Source organism: Triticum dicoccoides, chromosome 6B (genome assembly GCF_002162155.2).
Source record: "Triticum dicoccoides isolate Atlit2015 ecotype Zavitan chromosome 6B, WEW_v2.0, whole genome shotgun sequence".
NCBI lineage: Eukaryota > Viridiplantae > Streptophyta > Magnoliopsida > Poales > Poaceae > Triticum > Triticum dicoccoides.
Genome location: NC_041391.1, coordinates 718,354,725 through 718,378,610, shown reverse-complemented (window position 1 = coordinate 718,378,610; position 23,886 = coordinate 718,354,725). Strand labels below are relative to the sequence as shown.

The following is a 23,886-nucleotide window of genomic DNA, read 5'->3' as shown; positions in this document are numbered from 1 at the left end:
GCGGCGGCCATGGCGGGCGAGGCGGAGGCGGGGGAGGCGGCCGGGGCAGGCGCGGCGGCGGCGGGCCCCTCCATGGCCGGAGAAGGAGGTCGGGGAGGAGGAGCAGTTGGGAGCGAGCGAGCGAGTGCGGGTTGGGGGGGGGCGATTTTCCTCTCAACCCCTACTTCTACGGATTGCAAACTGGTTTGAGGGTTGGACCTCTAAATTTTTTTACGGGTTTGAGGGTTTAGAGGTTATAGTCTACGGCGTTTTTTCCGCGAAAACTGTAAAAAAGCAGTTATTTTTAGGGGTTTGAGGGTTTGAGGGCTCTACTAGTAATGCTTTTACTGTCTTTGTATGCCTTGGATTCCTTCCACATGAAGTTCATTCTTGCTTGATGTTCCATTTGGGATTCTGCAGCTTGTTTTTCTGTCAACAATCATTCCCTCGGCGGATAATGAGTGCTCGCTCATATATTTAGGCCTCGTTTGGTTCCCGGGGGGATCCCTTGCAATTCCCCGTGTGGGAAAGCCACGGGTTGAACTGGCCCCCGGTGAGCCCACGACGCTATTTGGTCGCACACGACCCCTGTCCTTTCCCCGGGCCTTCCCCGGGAGAGACTTCCACGCATCAACAGGTCGGGGAGGAAACCCTCGAGCTCGAGAGGCGACCGACTGGATCCACGCCTCCACCCCTCCCAAGATTCTCCCTCGGACGACCGGCGGCGACGCCGCGAAGGGATGCGCCTCCACGCTCGTGCCCTCCAGCGACATCGACGGCCCCAGCTGTGGTCGTCCTCCATCCTCCGAGCTCAACTCAGTCACGAAGCTCTTCTTCCCTAGGGCGACGCCGGCGGCGACATCGACAGCGTGGCATTCCTCCTCCTACTGCGACCAAGGCTATCCCCATTCTCCTTCCCCCCTCGTCTCTAGTTTGCTTCTCCGTGTTGATGCCTTCCTCCCTTCGCCATGTGCAGTCTTACTGCTCCAGATCCACAGGCAACCTCTGGCTCGGCTTTCTTGTTGCATCTGCAGTGACTTTGGCAGTTGTAGATCAGTAGAGGTAGGTGTCTCTGGATTAGATCAAACACTTCAACCGGGACCAGCCCATCTCAATTTGTTATGTCGGGCTTATGATATATAGATTCTAACATTCTTTGGCCCGTTGGACTTTTGACGGGAGATAAAAGCTCCCACTCTTGCATTATTTATTTATTTATTTTTGAGAATCTGTTGGCATTCTTCTCAAATATCGCACTTTTACAAAATATATAAATTCGTATACATGTGGTCTCTTCTAACAAAGTTAACAGAGAAAATACACGATATTCTACATGATGTTGACAATGTATAATATACTTCGCAATTTAACATCAGTTTTAAGCCGAAGAAAATTACTTCAGGTTTCGTGGTGGTCTAAATATTGCGGCTAGTGTGCTCATATGCTGAACTTAATATGCAGTTTAATCCTTCGATTCATATATCTAGCTATGCTTAGTCTCAGATTTGGGTTCCTGAACAATCTTGTGATGTTATGTACCAGATCTTGAAAGCAAACTTTCTAATTTATTTACTTTGCCCCATTCTTGCCAAGTTACTGCCTCTTAAATCGGCTACATGTCTAGTGTGTTTGTGCTAAACTAGATACATGCCTATTGCCTCCGTATATATACAGTCATGCAAAGAATATGATGTGGTCTGAAAAATAACACATGGAAGGGGCTAGCCTTGTCCTAATTTTAACTCTGAATCTTTAGGATAACCTGAAAGACGTGGCGCACGCGTCTGGGCGCGTCTGGGTGTCCCCATATCCGCCCAGGCAGCAGCGTGCCCGTCTCCCTGTACCTCTGGCAGACCTCGGCCTTGACTTACGCACATAATAAACATGCGGTCTATACGGATAGACGCGAGCAGGATGGGGTCGTGCGTTGGAGTTGGCCTCATCCATTATCTGTGTCCATTTTACACTTTTCTCATAATAAATTGGACTAGTGTCTATACAATTGAAGCTATAAGGATTGTTTCAAATTTGTTTTCAGTTTAACATTCTTTTCTTGCCAAATGATACCTTTGATGCAATGTGCATCCAGCAATCGAAGAGAAAAAAAAATATATTCATAAGAACATAAATCAGCGTCTGCTTATTATGTTTATATCTAGTCCTTTCGGAAACATACATGTAAGTAAAAAAATATGTGCTTATATCTAGTTTCAAATTTTATATTGTATAGCAACTACATTGTTCGTTTCTGATTTGCAGGTTTCCTAAAGCTAGCAAATGAAAATGGTTAAAGAAGTTAATGGTGGAAGCTTCAGACTCTTCCAACAGCTAAACATTTTGACATGGGGCAGTCACATTAGGCATCTTTTTAATGAACTGAGTGTTAATTATTGCTTGATATCTAACTGTAGTTAGTATTTGTGATGGTAAGACCATGATTAACACATTAATATCCTTGGTGCAGTGTTACTCGTGCGAATTTGACATGTATAGCTTATGGTCAACGTGTATGATTGGGTTGAATTATTTTACTGTCGTGCTGATTATGTGTATATTTCATGTTTCCTACTTTTCTTTGAAATTCCTGAATTATTCTCAATTTTCTCAAGAAATTTGTGTCATTCCTGAATTGTCTGGATTTTTAAGGAAATACATGTGCATTTTAATTAATTTTGAACTGAAATGATGCTTGTGTAAAAAGAACCAGGGTTTGTTTACATGTTTTTTGGGCATTCTAATTTTTCCCAAGAAATTTGCCAATTTTCTGGAATTTTCCTGCACATATTCCCCTCCCCCACTTCGTCACCAAACTCACACGGTGATCTCCCCGTGGTGGGAGGGGATATTACCCCCGAGGGGATTAGAGTCCTGGGATAATCTCCACTTTCAACCAAACGAGGGGATTATTTCTTTACAGAGGGAGTATTTGTCTGTTTTTGGAGCTCTCCTGCTTGCTTGCTGGTTGTGAAGCAGGCATGATCAAGCATAGCTTCTTTGGACACTCAAAAGTTTGTTGTTGTTGTTTCGGAGATCGATGGGTCGGTTCATCGTTCGGCAGTGGGCGCTTATTGTTGCTGAGATGCTTTTTTGAAATTGGCTACTGCCATTGCGAGAAATCTAATGAACATGCAAACTGTGTAGTGTAGTGTAGGCCTCTCTAGCTCTCTGTTTTCTTCAGCGTTTCAGACAAGAAACAGAGTAACTGAAAACAGAGGAGACACTAGTAGTAGTACAACGAATGCCTGAATCTGAACATTTGTACTACAAGATTTAGTTGCCAACACAGCCGACTTAAGCACAAAGCTAGATACATGTTTTGAATGCTTCTGTTCTTCTTTACAAATTTTCATATATCTAAGAAAAAAAGCATATTTCTAAACATATTCACTAATGGTTTATTAAATATTCATTTTATAAAAATGTTCAATGTTGTAAAAATATATTAATTTTTCTAAGTATGTTCACATTTTTCTAAAAATATATTTTCTGAAATGATATCTGTTTTGCTTGAAATAAATAAAATTTTCTGCTGTTTCGCAACCAAATAAAAGAAACAACTAATAAGTACAGAATTAGCACTAGGAAACCAGGAAGAAAATTTGTTTTTTGTTAGACAAAGAAAATTGGTACATTTGCATCGTTGTTCAGTACCGAAGAGTCCCACTTACCAAATGGGCTGGCCCAATAGCATCTCCGCTGACATGGACTGGCGATTTGAGGAAGCAAGCGTCAATGCCAAATCCTATTCGGCGCCTTACGCGCCGAATATAGGCATTTTGGTACAGGGCGCACACCCTCCCGTACGCTAGGTTTCTATAGCAGGCCGACACATATGCTCCTTTTCTGTTTCTACAAAAAGTAAAAAGTGCGTGCTACCCACATTTCGATCCCGCGACGCGCTACTTAGGACTTCAACACCATAACCACCCGACGAAAGGACCTCAGGTGTTACGTACTGGTTTGTTCGGCCATTTCTTCTTCTTTGTTCATTTTTTTGAAGTCGCGAAACATTTTTCTTTCTTTCGGAAGAAATTCGTGAACTTTTTTCTTGATAGTAGATGAACTTTTTTCAAAGTTGATGAACTTTTTTTTCAAATCCGTAAACTTTTTCCTAGAAAGTAGATGAACGTTTTTCAAAATTGATGAACTTTTTGTAAAAGTGATGAACCTTTTTTCAAATTCGTGAACTTTTTGTAAAACTGATGAATGTTTTTTTCAAATTCGTGCTTTTTTCAAAATCGATGAACTGTTTTCAAAACATATGAACCTTTTCAAATTCAATGCATTTTTTCAAATTCAATGAACCTTTTCAAATTCGATGAACTTTTTTTCAAATTCAATGAACTTTTTTACAAATTCGATGAACTTTTTTTCAAATCCGATGAACTTTTTTCAAAGCTGATGAACATGTTTTCAAATTCGATGAACTTTTTTTCAAATTTAATGAACCTTTTCAAATTTGATGAACTTTTTTCCAATTTTGTGAACTCTTATGAAAATTCATGTCCATTTTTTAATACATGTTTTTTTTATATTTTACGTTTTTCTGTTTTTCTTTTTTCTTAAACAACAAGGCTTTTTTGACAAGTGCTCGCAAGGAAAAAAAAAGGGCTATCAAAGGAGCGAGCCGCAGCGGTCGAGCGAGCGAGCAGGGGCGGGCGAGCGAGCGAATGGGCCACGGCCCACTAGGGGCACGCGTGAGCGCCAGGAAAGCGATCGGGCGCTAAAGGCACCAGCGAGGAGGTCTCAGCGCCAATTGTGCTGCTATCGTGAGAGCTATATCTTGCTTATAGCGAACGGAAGAAGTTCTCGCCTGTAGCATCCGTAGTTAAGAGCCGGCCCATGTTTGAGCTCGCTTTCTACACTTGTTCGGCCGTCATAGTCGCATTGTATTCTTTTTGTCACTGTTGCCGCGTTTGATCAGGTTTTCTTAGGTGTTCTTTTCTGTTTCTTTTTTTTCTTAAGATTTCCTTTGTTTCTTCACTGAATTTTTGTTTTTTTTCTGTTTTGTTTTTCCGTTGGTTTTCTTCATTTCTTGCTCAGTTTTCATTGAGTTTTTTTGTTTCTTTCTTTTTCCTTTGTTTCTTTCATGGTTATCAGTGACTTTTTTTCTATGTTTTTCTTTGGTTTTTTCTGCTTCTTTCTTGTTTTTCATCAATTTTATTTGTTTGATTCTCCTTCTATAATTTCTTTACAGTAGATTTCTTCGTTTCTTTTTGTAGGTTTTCATTATTTCTATTCTTTTGGCATTGCTTTTTCTTCTATTTATATTTTAATTTATTTTACTTTTTTTCTTCTTTGTTCTTTGTTTCATTTCGGTGGTTTTCTTTGTTTATGTTTCTTTCTTTGTCAGTTTTCAATGGTAGCTTTTTTACTGAACACATGGTTACTTTTCTCAGTATAGAAGGTAAAACTTCCTAGTGTACTCGTGAAATATTTTTGTTGCACACGTTGATTTTTTCTTTAATACACGATGCACATTTTTTTTGTAAGTAGAAGTTCTGAACACTTCTTTGAATATATGGTCAACATCGTTCACTTACATGGTGAATATTTTTTAATGGTAATAAAAATTTTCAAGAAAATGTATATTTTTCAGAAACATTTTTAATACAAAATTAACTTTTTGATATATTTGTGTTTTTGATGTCTACTTTGATTTAATGTATGTCCTATATGTTTTTCCGTTTACTCAGCAACATTTTCATACACATTGTATAATTGATGTATACATTTTTCATATAAATAAGAAACTATTTCAAATTTTTTATCAACCTTTCAAAAATACTTGATTAACATTTCTCAAATGCTTTATTAACATTTTTACGGACTCGCCGCTAACCCATGTGCAACCCCATGTCCAAATGAGACGCCACATGAAGGAGGAGTCAGTGTCGCCACTGCATAGCCGGTATATCAGCATCAACCAGCCGGGTTTGTGAACCTTCTAGAATATTCATGTTCGGCTTTTAATGGTTTTCTTTTTCAGTTTCTGTTGCCTGCTTCTCTTATTTCTTTTCCTGTTTTAATTTTCCTTTTTTTTCTTTTCTCTTTAGTTTTCATGGTTACCTTTTTCAAAAACAATCATAACATTTTTGTCGAAAAGTTACATATTTTTAAAAATATTCAAAACAAAATTATAATTTCTAAAATATTCACGTATGGTTTATTAAATATTCATGTTTTCAAAAATGTTCATTATTTTTAAATATATTCACAATATTTTTCAAGGATGTACATATTTTCCTAAAAAATATAATTCCTAAAAAGATGTCTGGTTTTCTTGAAATAAATAAATATATATATATATGTTGTTTGGCAAGCCAAATCTAAAAAACAACTAATAAGTACAGAATTATCACTAGAAAACCAGGAAGAAAATCCGAGTCATGAAATGGGCCAGCTCAATCGCAACTCCTACGATATGGCATGGCAATTTGAGGAAGCAAGCGCCAATAGTTGAAATCAGTAATTAAGGATCACTCTTTCCAAAGGTCACTCCCTGCAGTGCGCAACTTGTCACAACCTAAGAGTTTTTCTTTTTTTTTCATTGATTCATTTTTTCAAAATGTTTTATTGAAGCGTTTCCACCGTTGGATTTTTTGCGTCAACATCTTCAAAAATAGATCCCGTGTTGATAGGTTTTGACGAATTTTAGTTTTTCACAAAAAAACTGGACGAGAAAACAAGACGAAAAACAAAACCAGAAGCACGTTTTTTTATCTTTCCGAAAGAGGCATGAGTGTGTCTCTCGCGGAAGCAAATATGTGCCTGCACGAAGTAAACCCGCGTCTCTAAAGGAAAAAAAAATGTGCTTTTTTCATTTACGAGAGGCACGGGCCGTGCCTCTAACGGAAGCAAATCCGTGCCTCTTGCGAAAGCAAACCCATACCTCTCACGGAAGAAAAAAAATGTTTTTTTTCGTTTTCGAGAGGCTCAGCCGTGCTTCTCGCAGAAGCAAAACATGCCTCTCGCGGAAGATTTTTTTTTACGTTTTCTGAGAGGCACGGCCGTGTCTCTCGCGAATGCACAGAAGAGATGCAATTTTGTGCCTCTTGTTGATGTAAAAAAACACATTTTTTTTTGTTTTAAGGCACGAAGCAGTAAATCTGTGCCTCTTGATAAAGCAAATCCATGTCTTTTGCGGAAGCAAAAAAATTGTATTTTTCTTTTGCAAAAAACGCTTTCACTTATTATTTTTTCCAAAAGCTAAGGAAGACCGGTGAAAAACCGAAAAGCCAAAAAATAACAAATCTAAAAAGCCGAAAACGTGTGCGAAAAAAATCCGAAGGAAGCTGCCAATGCGCGACACCTGGCCTAGCGACCGCCCACCCCAACAGACTCTTAGGGAGGCTCCCGAAGGAGTGCTCCTTTGTTACTTGCTATCGCGAGAGCTATATCTTGCTTGCTTATAGCGAGATGGAAGAAGTTCTCGCCTGAAGTATCTGCAGTTATGGGCCAGCCCATTTTTCACGCTCGCTTGCTACAGTCATTCAGTCGTCATTGTCACTCTGTCTTTTTTTCTTGTCACTGTTGCTGTCTTCAGCCGTGGACTGCTCCGGTTTTATCAGGATGTTATTTCTGCTAATTTTTTGTTCTTTTTCTGTTTATTCACCAGGTTTTTTAGGTTTTTATTTGGTTTTGTCAGTTTTTCGTCAGTTTTCTTCGTTTCTTCCTCGGTTTTCATTGGTTTCTTCATTTCTTTTTGTTCTATTTTTCCCTTGGTTTTCCCTGACTTTTTTCCTTGCTTTTTTCTTTGATTTTTTTGTTTTTTTCATCAATTTTCTTTGTTTGATATTCTTTTTCACAGTCTACATTCTTTGCAATGGTTTTCTTAGCTTAAATTTTGATTTTTTTGATTTATTTTGCTTTTCTTTGTAGGTTTTCACTATTTTCTTTTTTTTGCATTTGTTTCTCTTCAATTTATATTTTCCTTTTTTCCTTTGTTTTTTGTTGCTTTTCTTTGTTTTCTTTCTTTCTATGTTGGTTTTCAGCGGTAGCTTTTTTATTCAACACATGACTAATTTTTATCATTACACAATGTAAATTTTTCTAGTGTAGACGTGAAATATTTTGTTGACACACATTAAATATTTTTTGAATACACGATGTTATTTTTTCTTAAATAGAAGTTTTGAACACTTGTTAGAATGCATGGTCAACATTTTTCAAATACATGGTGAACATTTTTTAAAGGCAATAAACATTTTTCACACACAATGTATATTTTTCGCATACATCAGGAACATTTTTTAAATGCAGAATTAACTTTTTTAAATATATGTGTTTTTGATGTCTACTTTTATTTAGTGTAAGTTCTACATTTTTTCATACCCTCGGCAACATTTTCGTACACATTGTATATTTTATGTATACATTATTTGTATACATGAGAATAATTTTTCGAATGCTTGATTAACTCATAAATACTTTGATTAACATTTTTGCAAATGCTTTATTAACATTTTTGCAAATGCTTTATTAACATTTCTCACCTGATACCACCACATTTGCATTATGCAGAGACCACACAATGGAGGACATAACTCATCTTCTTTTCAGCTGCCCCTTTAGCCAGGGTTTCTGGTGGAGTATTGGTGTGGGGTGGAACACTGATTTAAACATTAATATACTGATCATGGATGCAAAAAGTAGATATAAATGGGTCTTCTTCATGGAAGTTCTTATCACAGGATACTGGGCCATTTGGAACCAGAGAAATGATGAAATATTTGAAGACACAAGATGTTCCTTACTACAATGCAAGATCAACTTCACAAGACACTTCAAAGACACAACGATTAGGGCTAGGCCCAGTTTCAAGGAGGGCATGATTTCTTGGCTAGCTAGATAGAGTGTAATACTCCCTCTTTCTCGAATTACTTGTCGCAGATATGTATGTATCTAGATGTATTTTAATTTTAGATACATCCATTTCTGCGACGAGTAATTTGGGACGGAGGGGGTATTTTTTTATGTAATCATGCTCCTTACTAACTGACTGTAACTAGCATGATCATGCCATCTTGTAACTCTTTTAACCCCTAATATACTAATGAAAAAGATCACAGTAGGGATTTTTCCCTACTGTAAATGGTCAAAAAAAAACCTTGCTGTCCAAGTCAGACGCCGCATGAAGGTGGAGCTAGTGTCGCCACGACATAGCCGGCACAACAGCATCAACCAGTCGGCGGCGGCGCCGCGCTGCGACTGGGACAGCAAGGCTATGAAGGAGGTGATGTTGTCGGCAATCGCTAAGGGAGCGTTTGGTTCGTGAGCAAGGTTGGCTTGGCTAAGGATATACCTAACCACGTGGTTGGGGATATCCTCGTTCTCTTGTTTGGTTGCAAATTGAGAGGTGGTTAAGGGTAGCCAATTTTATGTTTGGTAAGAAGGATGGGAATGGGAGATGGATATCTTGTAATCTGAGTTTTCTTTTTTTGTAAATCAACTAATTATACAAAACATATATACCACTGAATGGTCAACAACACTATAGAAAAATGTTTGACAAAAAAAATATACAAGCTATACATCAGCAGACCAATTCAAAGTCGACCTTGCCATGTTAGTATACTAGTATGAAGAATGGTATCTCCAGCCAATTGCCTCGACTGCTCGACATGGTCCATGAACTCGGGATCGCCCGAGATGTGGAGGCAGTTGCCTCGTCGTCCCGAAAATATATATTAGAGCATATGCACCCATGCCCTCTCTATCTAGCCATTCATTTTTTGCTTTAAGATTCGTGCAAATATATTTCTCTTTTTTGTTTCTCCCACATAGAATATATCTTGAAGTTCAAACCTATGCAGCGTGACAAAGCTTTCTGAGTAGAATCTAGGATAAATCGTACAGATTTTTTCATCAAACATAAATATACAAAATACATTTTGTTTGATTAAAAAATCATATTTTTAGTATTTACGTCGGACAAAAAAATCTGAAAGATTTATCCTAGATTCTAGTTAGAAAGCTTTGCCATCCTGCATAGGTTTTAACTTCAAGATATGTTCTATGTGGGAGAAGCAAAAAAAAGAAAATTTCGTATAGAAACTTAGTTGTGTCGCACGGATCTTAAAGCGATATTGGAGAGCTAGGATAGCAGGGCCTGGGTGCATGTGCTCTAAAAATCCACGTCCCTCGTCGTCCGCATAGGGCCGTGGCTACCTGCTGGTCGTGGAGGCGGAAATGTAGGACAATACAGGTCAGCAGTAGCTGCGGCCGGCGAGCGCGATGGTCCGGCCTACTCCACACGCACCGTCGGACCTTGCTGTGCCGCCGCCGTACACCTCAAATGCGTTGCCGCCGATCCAAATCGCAGCCGCGGTCACTGCGTGTTCTGTTCGGGAGGGGTGAGAGTAGAAAAGAAAATGTTTCGCTGGCTCGGGGGGCATCGCGCGTGGGTGGTTGCCACCATCCGCCATAATTTTGCGGCTCCCCTCAACCAGTTTTTGATGGAATATTCCCAGGTATCTGGTTATCCTTAGCCATCTTCGCTCACAAACCAAACAAGTGGCATCCCCTCTAAAACTGGCTATCCCTATCCCCGGGGCACCTCCTCCACTAACTTGCATTCGTTAGTATACCTTGTGTATTTTTCACACATTATTTTTTTGCGAGAAAATTTCCAATCTGTTCATCTTCAATCATGGCAGTACAATGAATACCAGAAATAATAGAAATTACATCCAGATCCGTAGACCACCTAGCGACAACTACCAGCACTGAAGCGAGCCGAAGGCGCGCCGCCGTCCTCGCCCCTCCATCGCCGGAGTCGGGTACAACTTGTTGTAGTAGACAGTCGGGAAGTCGTCGTGCTAAGGCCCCGTAGGACCAGTATTCTTCATCTGCGGCGGTTTCACACATTATTTGCGTACATGAGAAACATATTTTCTATACACCTTTTTAACAATGCTTGATTAATATTTTTCAATTACTTGATTAATATTTTCTTCAAATGCTTGATTAATATTTTTAAAATATATTATCAACATTTTCATACACATTGTATATTTGGTGTATACGTTATCCGTATACATGAGAAACATTTTTTGGATGCTTGATTAACCCTTCTCAAATACTTGATTAACATTTTTCAAATGCTTGATGAAAATTTGAAGGACCCGTCGCGTGAAGGGAGAGCCGTCGTCAGCCCCCACAACCACAGCGTCCAAATCAGACACGCGTGAAGGAGGAACTGGCGTCACCACTGCATAGCCGGTAGAACAGTATCAACACGCCGGCGTCGCCACTGCGTTGCGACTGGTGCGGTAAGGCTGTGAAGGAGTTGGTGCCGACGGCGACCACGAAGGTGCAAGAGCGCCTCCTCCACTAACTCGGTGGTGGGCGGCTCCTTGTCCTCGCGAAGCATCGTCACACAGGAGGAGAGAGCGGCCAGGCAGGCGACGTGGTAGGAGGGTGAAAGAACATGCGGTGCCCCCATGTTTGGTTTTGGTAATTGATACAATCTCTATGGACTAATGGTTGCCTTGAGTTATATTTGAAGGTTTTGTCCATAGGCTCTTCTTGGAGTACATGTGTTGGTTTCAAGGAGAGTTTGTGTCGACCAAGGTGCTATTCAAGGAATTACCTAAAAGTTTGGTCTTGTGAGAGGTTGATCAAGACTAAGTCAAAGAGTGAATCAAGTTGATCAACACACAAAACGTAGAAGATGTACCGAGAGGGATCAAGTGATCCCATGGTATGGTAAGCATTGTCAATTATGCTTTGTGTATTAACCCATGGTCTTCGTGAGAGTTCTTTGTGGGGTTAGGATGCGGTGTGCAAGTTCAAGTGATGCATCACGATGAGATCAAGTGCTTGAAGCTTGCCGTCCATTGTGGTGACAATGGACTTGTGAAGATGAGCTGAAGAGTGGCTCACCCGTAGTGGACTATGGGGGAGCAATCATCTAGTCTTCATCGAGCCAACACAATCAAGAAAGGTGGTCCAACTTGAGGGAATCAAGATCGTCGTCATCTAGCTCAAGTGGACTTTGTGCAAGGCAAAGGTTTGCCTTTGATAGGTTTTCTATTTTACCGGTCTCATGGTAGTTGTGGGAGACCGGGTTATAGGATCGATTGCCGTACTATCAAGGGGGGCTCTCGATGAGTTGCTTGATCGTATCGTTCGTAGAGAGCTCAAACCATTGCATCCTTGCATCATCTTTATTGGTTCTTGTTTGGCTCTTCTCCTTGCGAGTTTTGGAGCTTATGGTCATTTTTATGACAAGCTCGAGTTCATCGAAAACGGAGTTTGCTTGCATCTTCTATGATGTTTTCGATGTTGGAGGGTATGCCGGTTCTTCTCTGTTGGAGGTTTCTCTCCTCCTTTTGTTAGGCATACCTCCCCTGCCTCTTCTTACTATAACCAACATGCTTGATTTTTCTTCTCTGTTTTGATGCTACTCGTTGTCTTGTATCCAACATGCTTGAGTTTGCTCAATTCGGAGCTCATTTACAGAAGTTATGGCAGTTCTGGTTTTATTGTTTCCTCCTGTTGTCTTCTCTGCAAAATGAAGGACTCCTAGTGTTGCTGATATGGGGCATGCGGTAGTACTGCTCTCCCGAGCGGTAGTACCACAGGCCCTTGCGGTAGTACCGCTCTGTGGGAGCGGCAGTACCGTGGCCTCAGGCCAGGCACAACTGCTCGAGCGGTAGTAGGGGCGGATGTAATTTTTTACATCCGCGCCCTGTGCGGTAGTACCACGCCGCGGGCGCGGTAGTACCGTGGCCTCAGGCCAGGCGCAGCTGCTCGAGCGATAGTAGGGGCAGATGTAATTTTTTTACATCCGCGCCCTATGCGGTAGTACCGCGCCGCGGACGCGGTAGTACCGTGGGCTCTGGCCAGGCTTAGCAGCATGAGCGGAAGTAGGGGCGGATGTAATTTTTTACATCTGTGCCCTACGCGGTAGTACCGCTCTTCGTGTGCGGTAGTACCGTGCCGGATTTTTGCGCAGGTCCTCCCTCAGCGGAAGTAGGTACCGAAGTAATTTTTTACTTCCGTGCCTTCTCTGTGCCTAGTGTTGCCTGCCTTACGGTAGTACCGTAGGGGCGCGCGGTAGTACCGCTCCGGCGGTTCTACCGTCCGTTGCCCTGTGCTACAGGCCTTTCATCTGGCCAGTGCTGCACTTGCGGTAGTACCGCAACCTGCAGCGGTAGTACCGCAGCCAGCCGCGGTAGTACCGCAGCTCCGTGCGGTAGTACCGCGTCGTGCGGGCTGAGTGAGGGGATAACGGTTGGATTTCTCCCCACCTATAAAAGGGGGTCTTCTTCCCCATTGAGACCAATCTTTTTGAGCTCGTGTTCTTCCCCATTGTTGACCTTCTTCGAGCTTGCTAACTCTCAATCCCTCCATGGATTCTTGCTAGTTTTTGAGGGAAAAGAGAGAGGAGATCTAGATCCACATTTCCACCAATCACTTTCTCCTCTATGTGAGGGGAACCCCTTGGATATAGATCTTGGAGTTCTTGGTGTTCTCCTTCTTGTTCTTTCTCTCATTTTCTTCCCTAGCATTAGTTGCTTCGGTGGGATTTGAGAGAGAAGGACTTGGGCACTCCGTGTGCCCTTGCCATTGCATTTGGTGCATCGGTTTGAGTTCTCCACGGTGATACGTGGAAGTTACAAGTTGTGAAGCTTATTACTCTTGGGTGCTTGGTGCCCTTGAGCTTGTTCCTCTTGGGTGCTTGGGCGCCCTAGACGGTTGGTGGTGTTCGGAGCTCAATCATTGTGGTGTAAAGCTCCGGGCAAGCGTCGGGGTCTCCAATTAGGTTGTGGAGATCGCCCCGAGCAATTTGACGGGTACCGGTGACCGCCCCCAAGGGTTGCCAAAGTGTACGGGTTCGGTGACCGCCCCCAAGGGTCGCCATTTGTACGGGTTCGGTGACCGCCCTCAAGGGTCCCTTAGTGGAATCACGGCATCTTGCATTGTGCGAGGGCGTGAGGAGATTATGGTGGCCCTAGTGGCTTCTTGGGGAGCATTGTGCCTCCACACCGCTCCAAACGGAGATTAGCATCTGCAAGGGTGTGAACTTCGGGATACATCGTCGTCTCCGCGTGCCTCGGTTATCTCTTACCTGAGCCCTTTACTTATGCACTTTACTTTGTGATAGCCATATTGTTTCTTGTCATATATCTTGCTATCACTTAGTTGTTTATCTTGCTTAGCATAAGTTGTTGGTGCACATAGGTGAGCCTAGTTGTTGCAGGTTTTGTGCTTGACAAATTAACCACTAGGTTTATTCCGCATTTGTTCAAGCCTAAACCGTATTTATTTTAAAAGCGCCTATTCACCCCCCTCTAGGCGACATCCACGATCTTTCAGAGGGGCGCAACGCGGCACACCGCTTGGTGTTCGCCAAGTTCAACGAGGTGCCAGCCTGGGTCAACGTGGACTCCGACATCACAGAGGCTTAGACCTGCAACCGGTCGTGACCACCAAGGAGAGGGCCCCGCGGCAGCTACGCCATCTCGACAGGAGCTTGCCAAGATTGACAAGGAGTGGTCTCTCAAAAGCGAGACCAACATTGCCGTCATTGCCGAGAGGGGCAAGGGCAAGGCTTCCCGACCAGGGTTGGAGTCGGCCATGTAGGCCCTCCACACGGTGCTCGAGGAGGTGGAGCGACTCCTTTGCAAGCGCCAGGCGGCGGCTTGCCCGCCCTCCCACCGCTGGAAGGACCACTCTACGACAACGAAGATGGTGGTACCATTGGGCAAGCCGGCCACACGCACGAGGTCCTTGTCCGCTATAAACTAGTTTACGTTTTTGTTGAACAAATGGAATATCATTCGTATTATATAAATTATGTGCGAACTTAAGTGAATTTCATCATGTTCGCATGAAATTCGTCTTTTTTGTTCAAATGTCGTTTGAAATAATGTATTTGGGAAGGTTGGATGACCGGCTCCCATATCATTGTCCGCGGACAAATACATTGTTTGTTTTAGGGGTCCGCATTGGGATGCCCTAAGCGAACGAAGTTTTCTTCTCGAAATAGCATGCATAGTAATTCTGATCTGTACATAACATATAGATGCATATATATCTAGGTCGCGCAGGGAAAATATAGTCTCATATCAGCCAGAACATTTTATTCAATATAAGAAGGAAATTCGGGTCAAATAAAAACTAAAGCATACCTACAAACTAAGGTAGGAATAGTACTTATGCAGTACCTAATTTAAAATGGTCTTGTGTTCGAGTCACCGCAAAACTGAAGTTGGTTTACGTATATACTCCCTTCGTTCCTAAATATTTGTCTTTCTAGATATTTTAACAAGTGACTACATACGGAGCAAAACGAGTGAATCTACACTCTAAAATATGTCTACATACATCCATATGTGGTAGTCATTTGAAATGTCTAGAAAGACAAATATTTAGGAACGGAGGGAGTAGTTATGTGGCAGCTGGTTAAACACAAAACTTTTATTGACTCAACAAACCAATTCTGCATGCATGACTCGTTCGGCGGAGATGCACAAGGAGTTTGTCCATGAAACACCTCGCCTTCTTGCGTAGAAAACAAGAGGAGAACTTTAACACATCTAGGATGCCTGATGCAGCGGGCGAGGATATCATTTTGTACTTCTGCATGAACAACACAGAAAACTACTCTACATTGTATGATAGCAACCGAATATATATATAGCTAATGACAGCGTGCGAATCAGTCTAAGATTTACAAACGGTACGACCACATACATGGGGAACTCTACTTCTAATATATCTTTCGATGTCAACGATGCACCCAACAGCTGAGAATAACCAAGCAACTACTGCTGGCTTCTTCCTTTTGTCAATAACAAGGGTTTCAATCTGCAGTGCCAAGTAGCTCACACGCCCTATCTTATTCTACTAGCCAAGAATTGAGCGACTCGTTCTACCATATGAACAGAAAAATACAACGTATGCTATTTAAAAATGGCAGTCTTGGAAGTATTAAGCAGGCGGGGATAGTAATATAATTGGAACGGCGATGAAAACCTGGTTGGATGTGCAAGTATAAGGCTGAGGTTGGGAGCACCCATTCGACATACACTGCTACTGCAACCGATCATCCACACAATAATAGCTTTGTGAGCACTAAGCTGGCTAGGACCACCACAGCGGACCATGGAGGGGGCTCTGGTGAGTGCGGCGACAGGAGCCCTGAGACCCATCCTCGGGAAGTTGTCCGCCCTGTTGGGTGATGAGTACATGCGGTTCAAGAGTGTGCGAAAGGAGATCAAGTCACTGACCCATGAACTCGCTGCCATGGATGCTTTCCTCCTGAAGATGTCAGAGGAGGAGGAACCCGATGTGCAGGATAAAGTTTGGATGAATGAGGTGCGCGAGCTGTCCTACGACATGGAGGATACCATCGATGACTTCATGAAACATGTTGATGACAAAGACACTAAGCCTGCTGGTTTTATGGACAAGATCAAGAGCTCGCTAGGGAAGATGAAGGCTCAACATCGGATCAGAAGCGAGATCCAAGAATTGAAGAAGCAAATCACTGAGGTTGGTGATCGGAATGAAAGATACAAGTCTCGAGACATCTTCTTCAAACAACACGAGGCATCCTCCAACACTAGAAACGCAGTTGTTGACCCTCGAGCTCTTTCTATCTTCGAGCAAGCCTCAAAACTCGTCGGAATTGATAAACCCAAGCTTGAGATAATCAAACTATTGACTGAACAGGATGGATGTGTTTCAGAAAAACAACAACTAAAGTTGGTCTCTATCGTTGGTTGTGGAGGAATGGGCAAGACAACTCTTGCAAACCAAGTGTATGAAGATCTCAAAGGGAAATTCGAGTGTGGGGCCTTCTTATCGGTGTCGCGAAATCCAAACATGATGAATCTCTTGAGGACTATTCTTAGTGAAGTTAGTGGCCAAGATTATGCTAACACAAAAGCAGGAAGCATACAACAACTCATCAACAAAATCATCTATGTCCTTGCAAACAAAAGGTTTGTTTCAATTCACGCTTGTCATTATTGGATGCATGATAAACTTGTTTAGATGTGTAAGGTAAACCACACCCATAATTTTATCATAAAAATGTCCGTTACCTATGTATTTTATCATATACTTTCTAAGATGTTAGAAAACATAATGGTCAAATATGACCATGTTTATCTCTAAAATGAGATAAAGTACAAGTGTATACAAATCAACAAACTACCCTAAGGGACCATGCATTCTTTTCTTCTTCCCACATCACTACTAGAGATAAGTCTAGTAGTGGTGCGTGGTAAAGGCCTAGCAGTAGCACGGAGCCCCACGCTACTACTAACGCACTATACAACTAACTATATAGTAGTAGCACGAGGTACGACCCTGCGCTACTACTACATATCTTAGTAGTAGTGCGGGTTGCACCCCGCACTACTACTAATTAGCTGTAGCGCGGGACTGGACCCCGTGCCACTACTAACTATGTGTATTTTTTCCTTATTATGCAGTATTTAACAACAGTTATACAAGTTTTTATACAGTCCAACATACACATACACAATTGGAAGTATATGATACAACAATGTTTCTTCATTATCATCATAGTGATATAATAATGTCTCATCATCATCATCATATGTTAATTAACCATTAGCACATATTAGTCATAACACGATAGATGGTACTAGGACCTATACCTCTCTTTTAGTGATAATAATGTCTCATCATTATCATAATGATATAACGATGTCTCATCACCATTGTAGTGATATAACAGTGTCTCATCATCATCATCATAAGTTAACCACCAGCTAATTGTTATCATCCTAGGTAAATAACTTCCAAGCACATAGTAGTCATAACCCTAGATCATGACAAGTACTAGGACCTACTCCTCTCTTTTAGGGAAAATATAATAAAATAGAAAAAAAACCTCCATCTCCATGATGGAGCACAGGGATCCACCGGTCTCCAGTTTGTGGCATGCGCTCATTCACTATTTGCCTCCATCCTTCAATTTGAGGCATCCATTTGGTTGGCATTCAGCCGAGTATCTATATTTGAAACTAGTCTTCAAAGGGCAAATAATTGTCATCTCACCTTCCACATCCATCAACGTAGGCAAAACAACATTTGGGAGCTTCTGTTGAAGAACATAATAGTAACACAATAGAAGATTGTATGAAAAAATGGAGTCGTGACACAATAGTAAAAAAATCTTATCATGATTTTTCTATGAATGTTAGCATCGCTCAACTTGTGGACTAGTGGCATGTATCGTCTAGTATTTCAGCCAGCTCCATAAAGGCTCTTAAACGGCAGTACATCATTAACAAAGAAGACAAGATAATTCTTCTCCTCCCAAGTTAGATCTAAGCCAGTAGTGTAATAGGTCTCGTCTACTATATTCCGTGTATTTCTTGAAGATAGAAAATAAGCTGTCAATTATACATAAACAAGTTAAGTTAGGGGTGAATAACAACTTTTTTAAAATAATAAATATAGATTACTTAACAAATTTGTTTAACCAAACTCACACGGAGGTAGAATTAAAATCATGTCCAGATCCACCCAAATGTCTTTATCACATTGTGGACAGATGATTGGATCATATTGAGGAGCGATGCCAATATAGAAGGTTATTCTCATACCCTCCTTAAATTCGGAAGCCTTGCATAGTCCTCTCCAATTTGCACACTCAAAATATGTGCAACCTACTTCATTGTAGATCGTAACCTCAAAAATTAAACCATGTTTTTCTTCAGGTGAGTTGTCCTCCTATCCACCTTGTCCATGTCATCGATCTTGAACTTCGCTAGGACATAATGTCTTGCATAGCAGGGGATGCACTAGTAGAATTATAAAGAACAGAAATTACACGTTAAACAACAAAATCTTAAGCCATTCTTAATTAAGAAGAAATACGTGCCGCTAAATTTATATACCGTATAATATTCGAAGGCCTCTTTAAGCGTGAGGGAGAAACACCTACCGTTTTCCTAGTGAGGATTGTCGCACATGGCCCCCTCATCGGTACATTAATTGCACTCAGGGATCCTATCTCGTCATCCATTTGCTGTGTTCATAACTGAAAGATTCAAAATGGACTAAAAAATGCCACTATTCAGCATGGGTTGGCTTTCGGTCTGTCGAATCTCCCTTGAAATCCTCTCATCTCTGAAGTGGTGGTGTATATGGTGGACACTCCCTCACTGATAGTTTGGCTGAGTGCATTACGAAGGTCGACATAACACACGGAGAAGAAAGAGAAGCAACCCCCAAACAATAGTCGGGATTCTTCCATCAAGAACACCAATCTATCACACAGGGAGCCTCATCATACTAGAAGTCAACCCTAAGCATCGATCAATTACATATATGAAAAGTCATGCCAAAATGTCCGGGCACTCGATATGATCACCAACACCCGGTCCCCATGTCTGTCCATGAGCCCCGACAACTAAAGCTTCAATTTCTCCAGTCCCGCCTTAGTGCTCTCCAGCTCCACCTCCGTAACCTCTGTCTCCGGAGCCTTGGGAACTGAAGTTTTCCCCCTCCACGTCACCGCCAAGAGACCACTAGGCCGATGATATGCTCAGCCCACCAAGCTTGGTTTCAGCGGGAGCGGAGGGCGGTGGCCTTCTTGGGACCCGAATGGCGGCGACCTATCGTGCACTACTCTTCCTCACTGGTTGTGGCGCTCGCAGATGTTCCGACTGCGTGGTCGTGGCGGCGAGGTGCGGCCTCGACGGTGGCGGCGATGTCCTCTTGGCCGCCGGTCTTGCCCCACACCTCGTCCGTCGCCTCGTCGAACTCCTTGTAGGCGGCCTCTAGTTCTGCCTGACGCTAGCAGTACCGCCAGGAGGCGAGGCAGATCTCACAGGCGGAGCGGTAGGACTTGAGAAGCTCGCCTGCTCGACCAGGTCTGCTTCCGGCGTCCTGGTCCTGCTGGCAGCAATCTGCTCCTCTGCCTACTGGTGCTCCTGGAGGAGCTGGTGATTGTAGGCGGCATTAGCCTACGCCTCTCGAAAGTGCTCCTCACATTCCTCCGGCACCATGTCCATGTAATGGGCCGGCATGGGCCTCGCCGATGGTCATGGTGCAATGCACTGGCAAGGGTGATGCAGAATGAGAAGGTGGCGCCGACTTGTCGTCGGTCGTGTCCTCCATTGGGACGTCTTCGTCCTTCGGCTGCCTGCCGACCTGCCAGCCGGTAACAATGGTGTCAATCTCCTTCTTCTACTCCAGCGTCAGCCCGTCGTAGAGAGCTTTGGGGCGCGAGGATTTCATAGTGGGAGTGGTGCGAAGAAGAGAAATGGATCAGAGGCGAATGACAGCGGCAATTGCCGGGGCTGCAATTTATATAGCAATGGTGGGTGGCAGAGGGACGGGTGGGTGGCGCCAGAGTAGCCGCCTCATCAACTGGATCTCATTAATGTGGGCGGCAGACGGATGGCCAGCCGACCGTCATGTCGTTTGAACGCGGAGCAGTCACGTGCACCGGGAAGCGTCATGGCGGCAGTCTATCGGCCGGCGTGCTGCTTCAATGGTGGCGCTAGTGAGAGGTCACGTCCGCTCTGGCCGGGTATGAATGCAACACTGACGCTCTGGAGCGGCATTGATTGTTTTGGACGGGAAGCACGCTGGGGCGAGAGAGGGGGTTTGGGTGGGCCAAGGCAGTCGGAAGCGGGCGTGGTAGCGGTCCGGACACCCACAAAGTCCCCCACGTTTGTCTTCTGTTTGCAGGAAAAAACACGTCTGGACCGCCGTGCGGATCCATATAGACCCGTGTTGGATGGCTTATGTGATCCGGACAGCGCGTTCCGGACGCATGCGGCCGGTTTGAGGACCGGCGTTGGAGATGCCCTTAGAGCCACGCCTAGACTCTTGGTTTGTTACATGCACCCTCCCAACACTATTTGTGTAGATATGACTGATTCTTGACATGATACTTCATATTTATTTCGTGCTATACTTTATATTTAAACTATTTACCTTGCTCGTGTTTTTCTCTTTTTGCGGGTGAAAACTTGTGTTACTCAACTTAGAATAGGTTTACAATCATCAGCAGCTAGCTTGACAACTTCCTCGGGTCCGGAACCAATCCAAGTGATGGTTCTTCCTTCCATACGAGCAAATTTTGCTAAACAGTCACTAACTCTATTTTGGAAACGAGAAATATGAGTAACAGAAGAATCACGGATACTCAAAAGATGTCTAATTTCTGTAAATAGCAACGAATAAATTGATCTATCAACTTCTTTAGCTTGAACCATCTTGACTGTCATAATTGAGTCCATCTCCACGGCGACTGGAATATCACTTCTCTGCAAGGAAAAGGAAAAACCCTCCATGCATACACACAACTCCGTTTCAAGAGCATCTCTACAGGAGAACAATTGCCTACAAGCCGAGAAAATAATATCACCCCTGTCGTAAATAAAAGGGTGTAAGAAAGCTTGGGGGCACAAAATCAAATCCCGCGCACACGATTTATGTCAGCATCTGTAAGCTATCAATTGGAAAATGTCATAATGTATGATCTATATTAAAGCCACACTCATAAATGCATGTGGAGGTACTTTTTAGAGCAAGTACAATAGTAGGCTATAAACCCGCTTACATGGTATTTTTATCTATGTGGAGGAGAGAGACAAGCAAAAAGGAAGGGAGTGGGCTCTAATGCTAGAGCCAACCTCTACACGTGCTCCTAGGTAAAATGGGTAATTGAGAGGAGAGAGAAAGAGAGAATGTGAAAAATATCACTAGCCTAAGAGCCAACCTTATAGCCAATCCTATTGTATGAATGGATGATATTGCTAGCTCTTAATGACATGACAATCTTATATAGCCAGCTGCTGGCTATATTATTCACCATGCTCTTATGTTATGATCTATATTAAAGCCACACTCATAAATGCATGTGCAGGTATTTTGTTGTTGTTGACGATATATGGGACGTGGATACATGGGATGTTATTAAGTGTGCATTCCCCATGACCAGTTCTGGGAGTATAGTAATCACCACTACTCGTATGAATGATGTCGCCGAGTCATGTCAATCATCATGTAGTGGCTCTATTTATAATATGAGGCCTCTTGAAATGGTGCATTCAAGGCAACTATTTCATATAAGACTGTTCAATTCTAATGAAGATTGCCCTTCACAACTTCAAAAAGTTTCCGATGCAATTTTGAGAAAATGTGCAGGCTTACCTCTGGCAATAATTGCCATATCTGGGTTATTGGCTACAATAGAAAGAACAGAATGTATGTGGAATAAAGTGAAAGATTCAATTGGTCGTGCACTTGAAAGGAATCGTAGCGTCGAAGCAATGATAAAGATACTGTCACTTAGCTACTTTGATCTTCCTCCTGATCTAAAAACTTGTCTCTTGTATCTGAGTATATTCCCGGAAGATTCTATTATTGAGAAGGAAGCCTTGATATGGAGATGGATTGCTGAGGGATTCATTCATAGAGATGGCAGATATACAGCACAGCGGTTAGGCGAGAGGTGTTTTAATGAGCTCCTCAATAGGAGTTTAATCCAAGTTGCATCGATTAATGAATATGGTGAGGTGGAGAGTTGTCGGGTTCATGACATAATTCTTGATTTCATCGTATCGAAGTCCATTGAAGAGAACTTTGTCACTCAAGTCAGTATGCAGTATATAGCTCGTGGGACACAAAGCAAAGTTCGCCGTCTCTCTCTCCAAGTCGACGAGGACGGAAATTCTATAAGAAAGATAGACATGCTATTGTCTCATGTCCGTTCACTCAATGTGTCTGGGTATTCCATGGAAATCCCTCCTCTCGGTAAGTTTGGGCATTTGCGTGTTGTGGACCTTGAGTTTTGCCACCAAGTGGTAAACAGCCATCTTATAAATATTGGGAGGTTGTTTCAGTTAAGGCACCTGAACCTGGGATGGACGGGAATAAGTGAGCTCCCAGAAGAAATCGGCCATCTAAAATGCTTAGAGATGCTGGACATAAGAGGTACCAACGTACAAGAATTACCAGCCACTATTGTGAATCTCAGAAGATTGGTGTATCTGCTTCATGACAGTAGTGTTAAGATTCCTAATGGAATTGAGAATCTGCAAGCATTGGAGAAGTTGGAAGAGGTCAATGTCTATCGGCAGCCATTTAAATTCTGTCGAGAACTTGGGCAGCTACAGAACGTGAGGGTGCTAGCCCTTGATTTTGGAGGTGATTCCATCCCTTCACACGAAAATGTCGTAATGGAATACAATGAAGCTATTGCTTCTTCTCTTCGCAAATTAGGTGGTCATATGATGTCTTCTTTAACTCTTAGTAATGCAACTACCTTCTTAAGACAAGGACCTTCGTTCCTTGTTCCGTGTTGCCTCCAGGAATTAGTCATGACCAACTCACACATGCAGCAGGTTCCCAAGTGGGTGAGTTCCCTTGTAAATCTCCAGCTGTTGCGCTTACAAGTGTATGAATTCGGGCAGGAAGATTTGTGCATCCTTGGAACCTTACCGGCGTTGCTCATTCTTGAAGTGACTGGAATGGAGAAGGGCAGCGATATAAGCTTAACAGTTAGCCATAACGTTGGGTTCCGATGCTTGAGGAAGTTTTCCTTGGGAGCTTGTGGTTGGATGGTGTTTGAAGCTGGATCCATGCCTAAGCTAGAAAAACTCGAAACTGGAATTCAGTTCAACAAACAGTCTGAATCTCACACTGCCAGCGGTGATTCTTTGGATTTCGGAATGGGAAACCTCCCCTCCCTCATTACTCTCAAATTTTCAATATATGCCTGGGATGATAGCACGCTTGCAGCTGCACAGGCTGCCATGGAAAGAGCAGCCGTCACACATCCCAACCGCCCTACTCTGATCTTTCAGAAAATCGGCACTAGCCGCATTGAGGTACTATTAAATCCCAAGATTTTACGTACTCTATGATCTTCCTCTTAAATCTGTTGGCTCATCATAT

General features: G+C 42.7%; 1 protein-coding gene across 1 annotated transcript; it reads left to right on the top strand.

Moving 5' to 3' along the window:
* The first annotated feature begins 16,095 nt into the window (after window positions 1-16,095).
* On the top strand, window positions 16,096-23,855 carry LOC119321665 (disease resistance protein RGA5-like). The gene is made up of 2 exons (XM_037595249.1): window positions 16,096-16,937; window positions 21,854-23,855. Exons 1-2 carry the CDS (start codon window positions 16,096-16,098, stop codon window positions 23,853-23,855), a joined length of 2,844 nt encoding a protein of 947 aa, XP_037451146.1.
* Window positions 23,856-23,886: the final 31 nt, after the last annotated feature.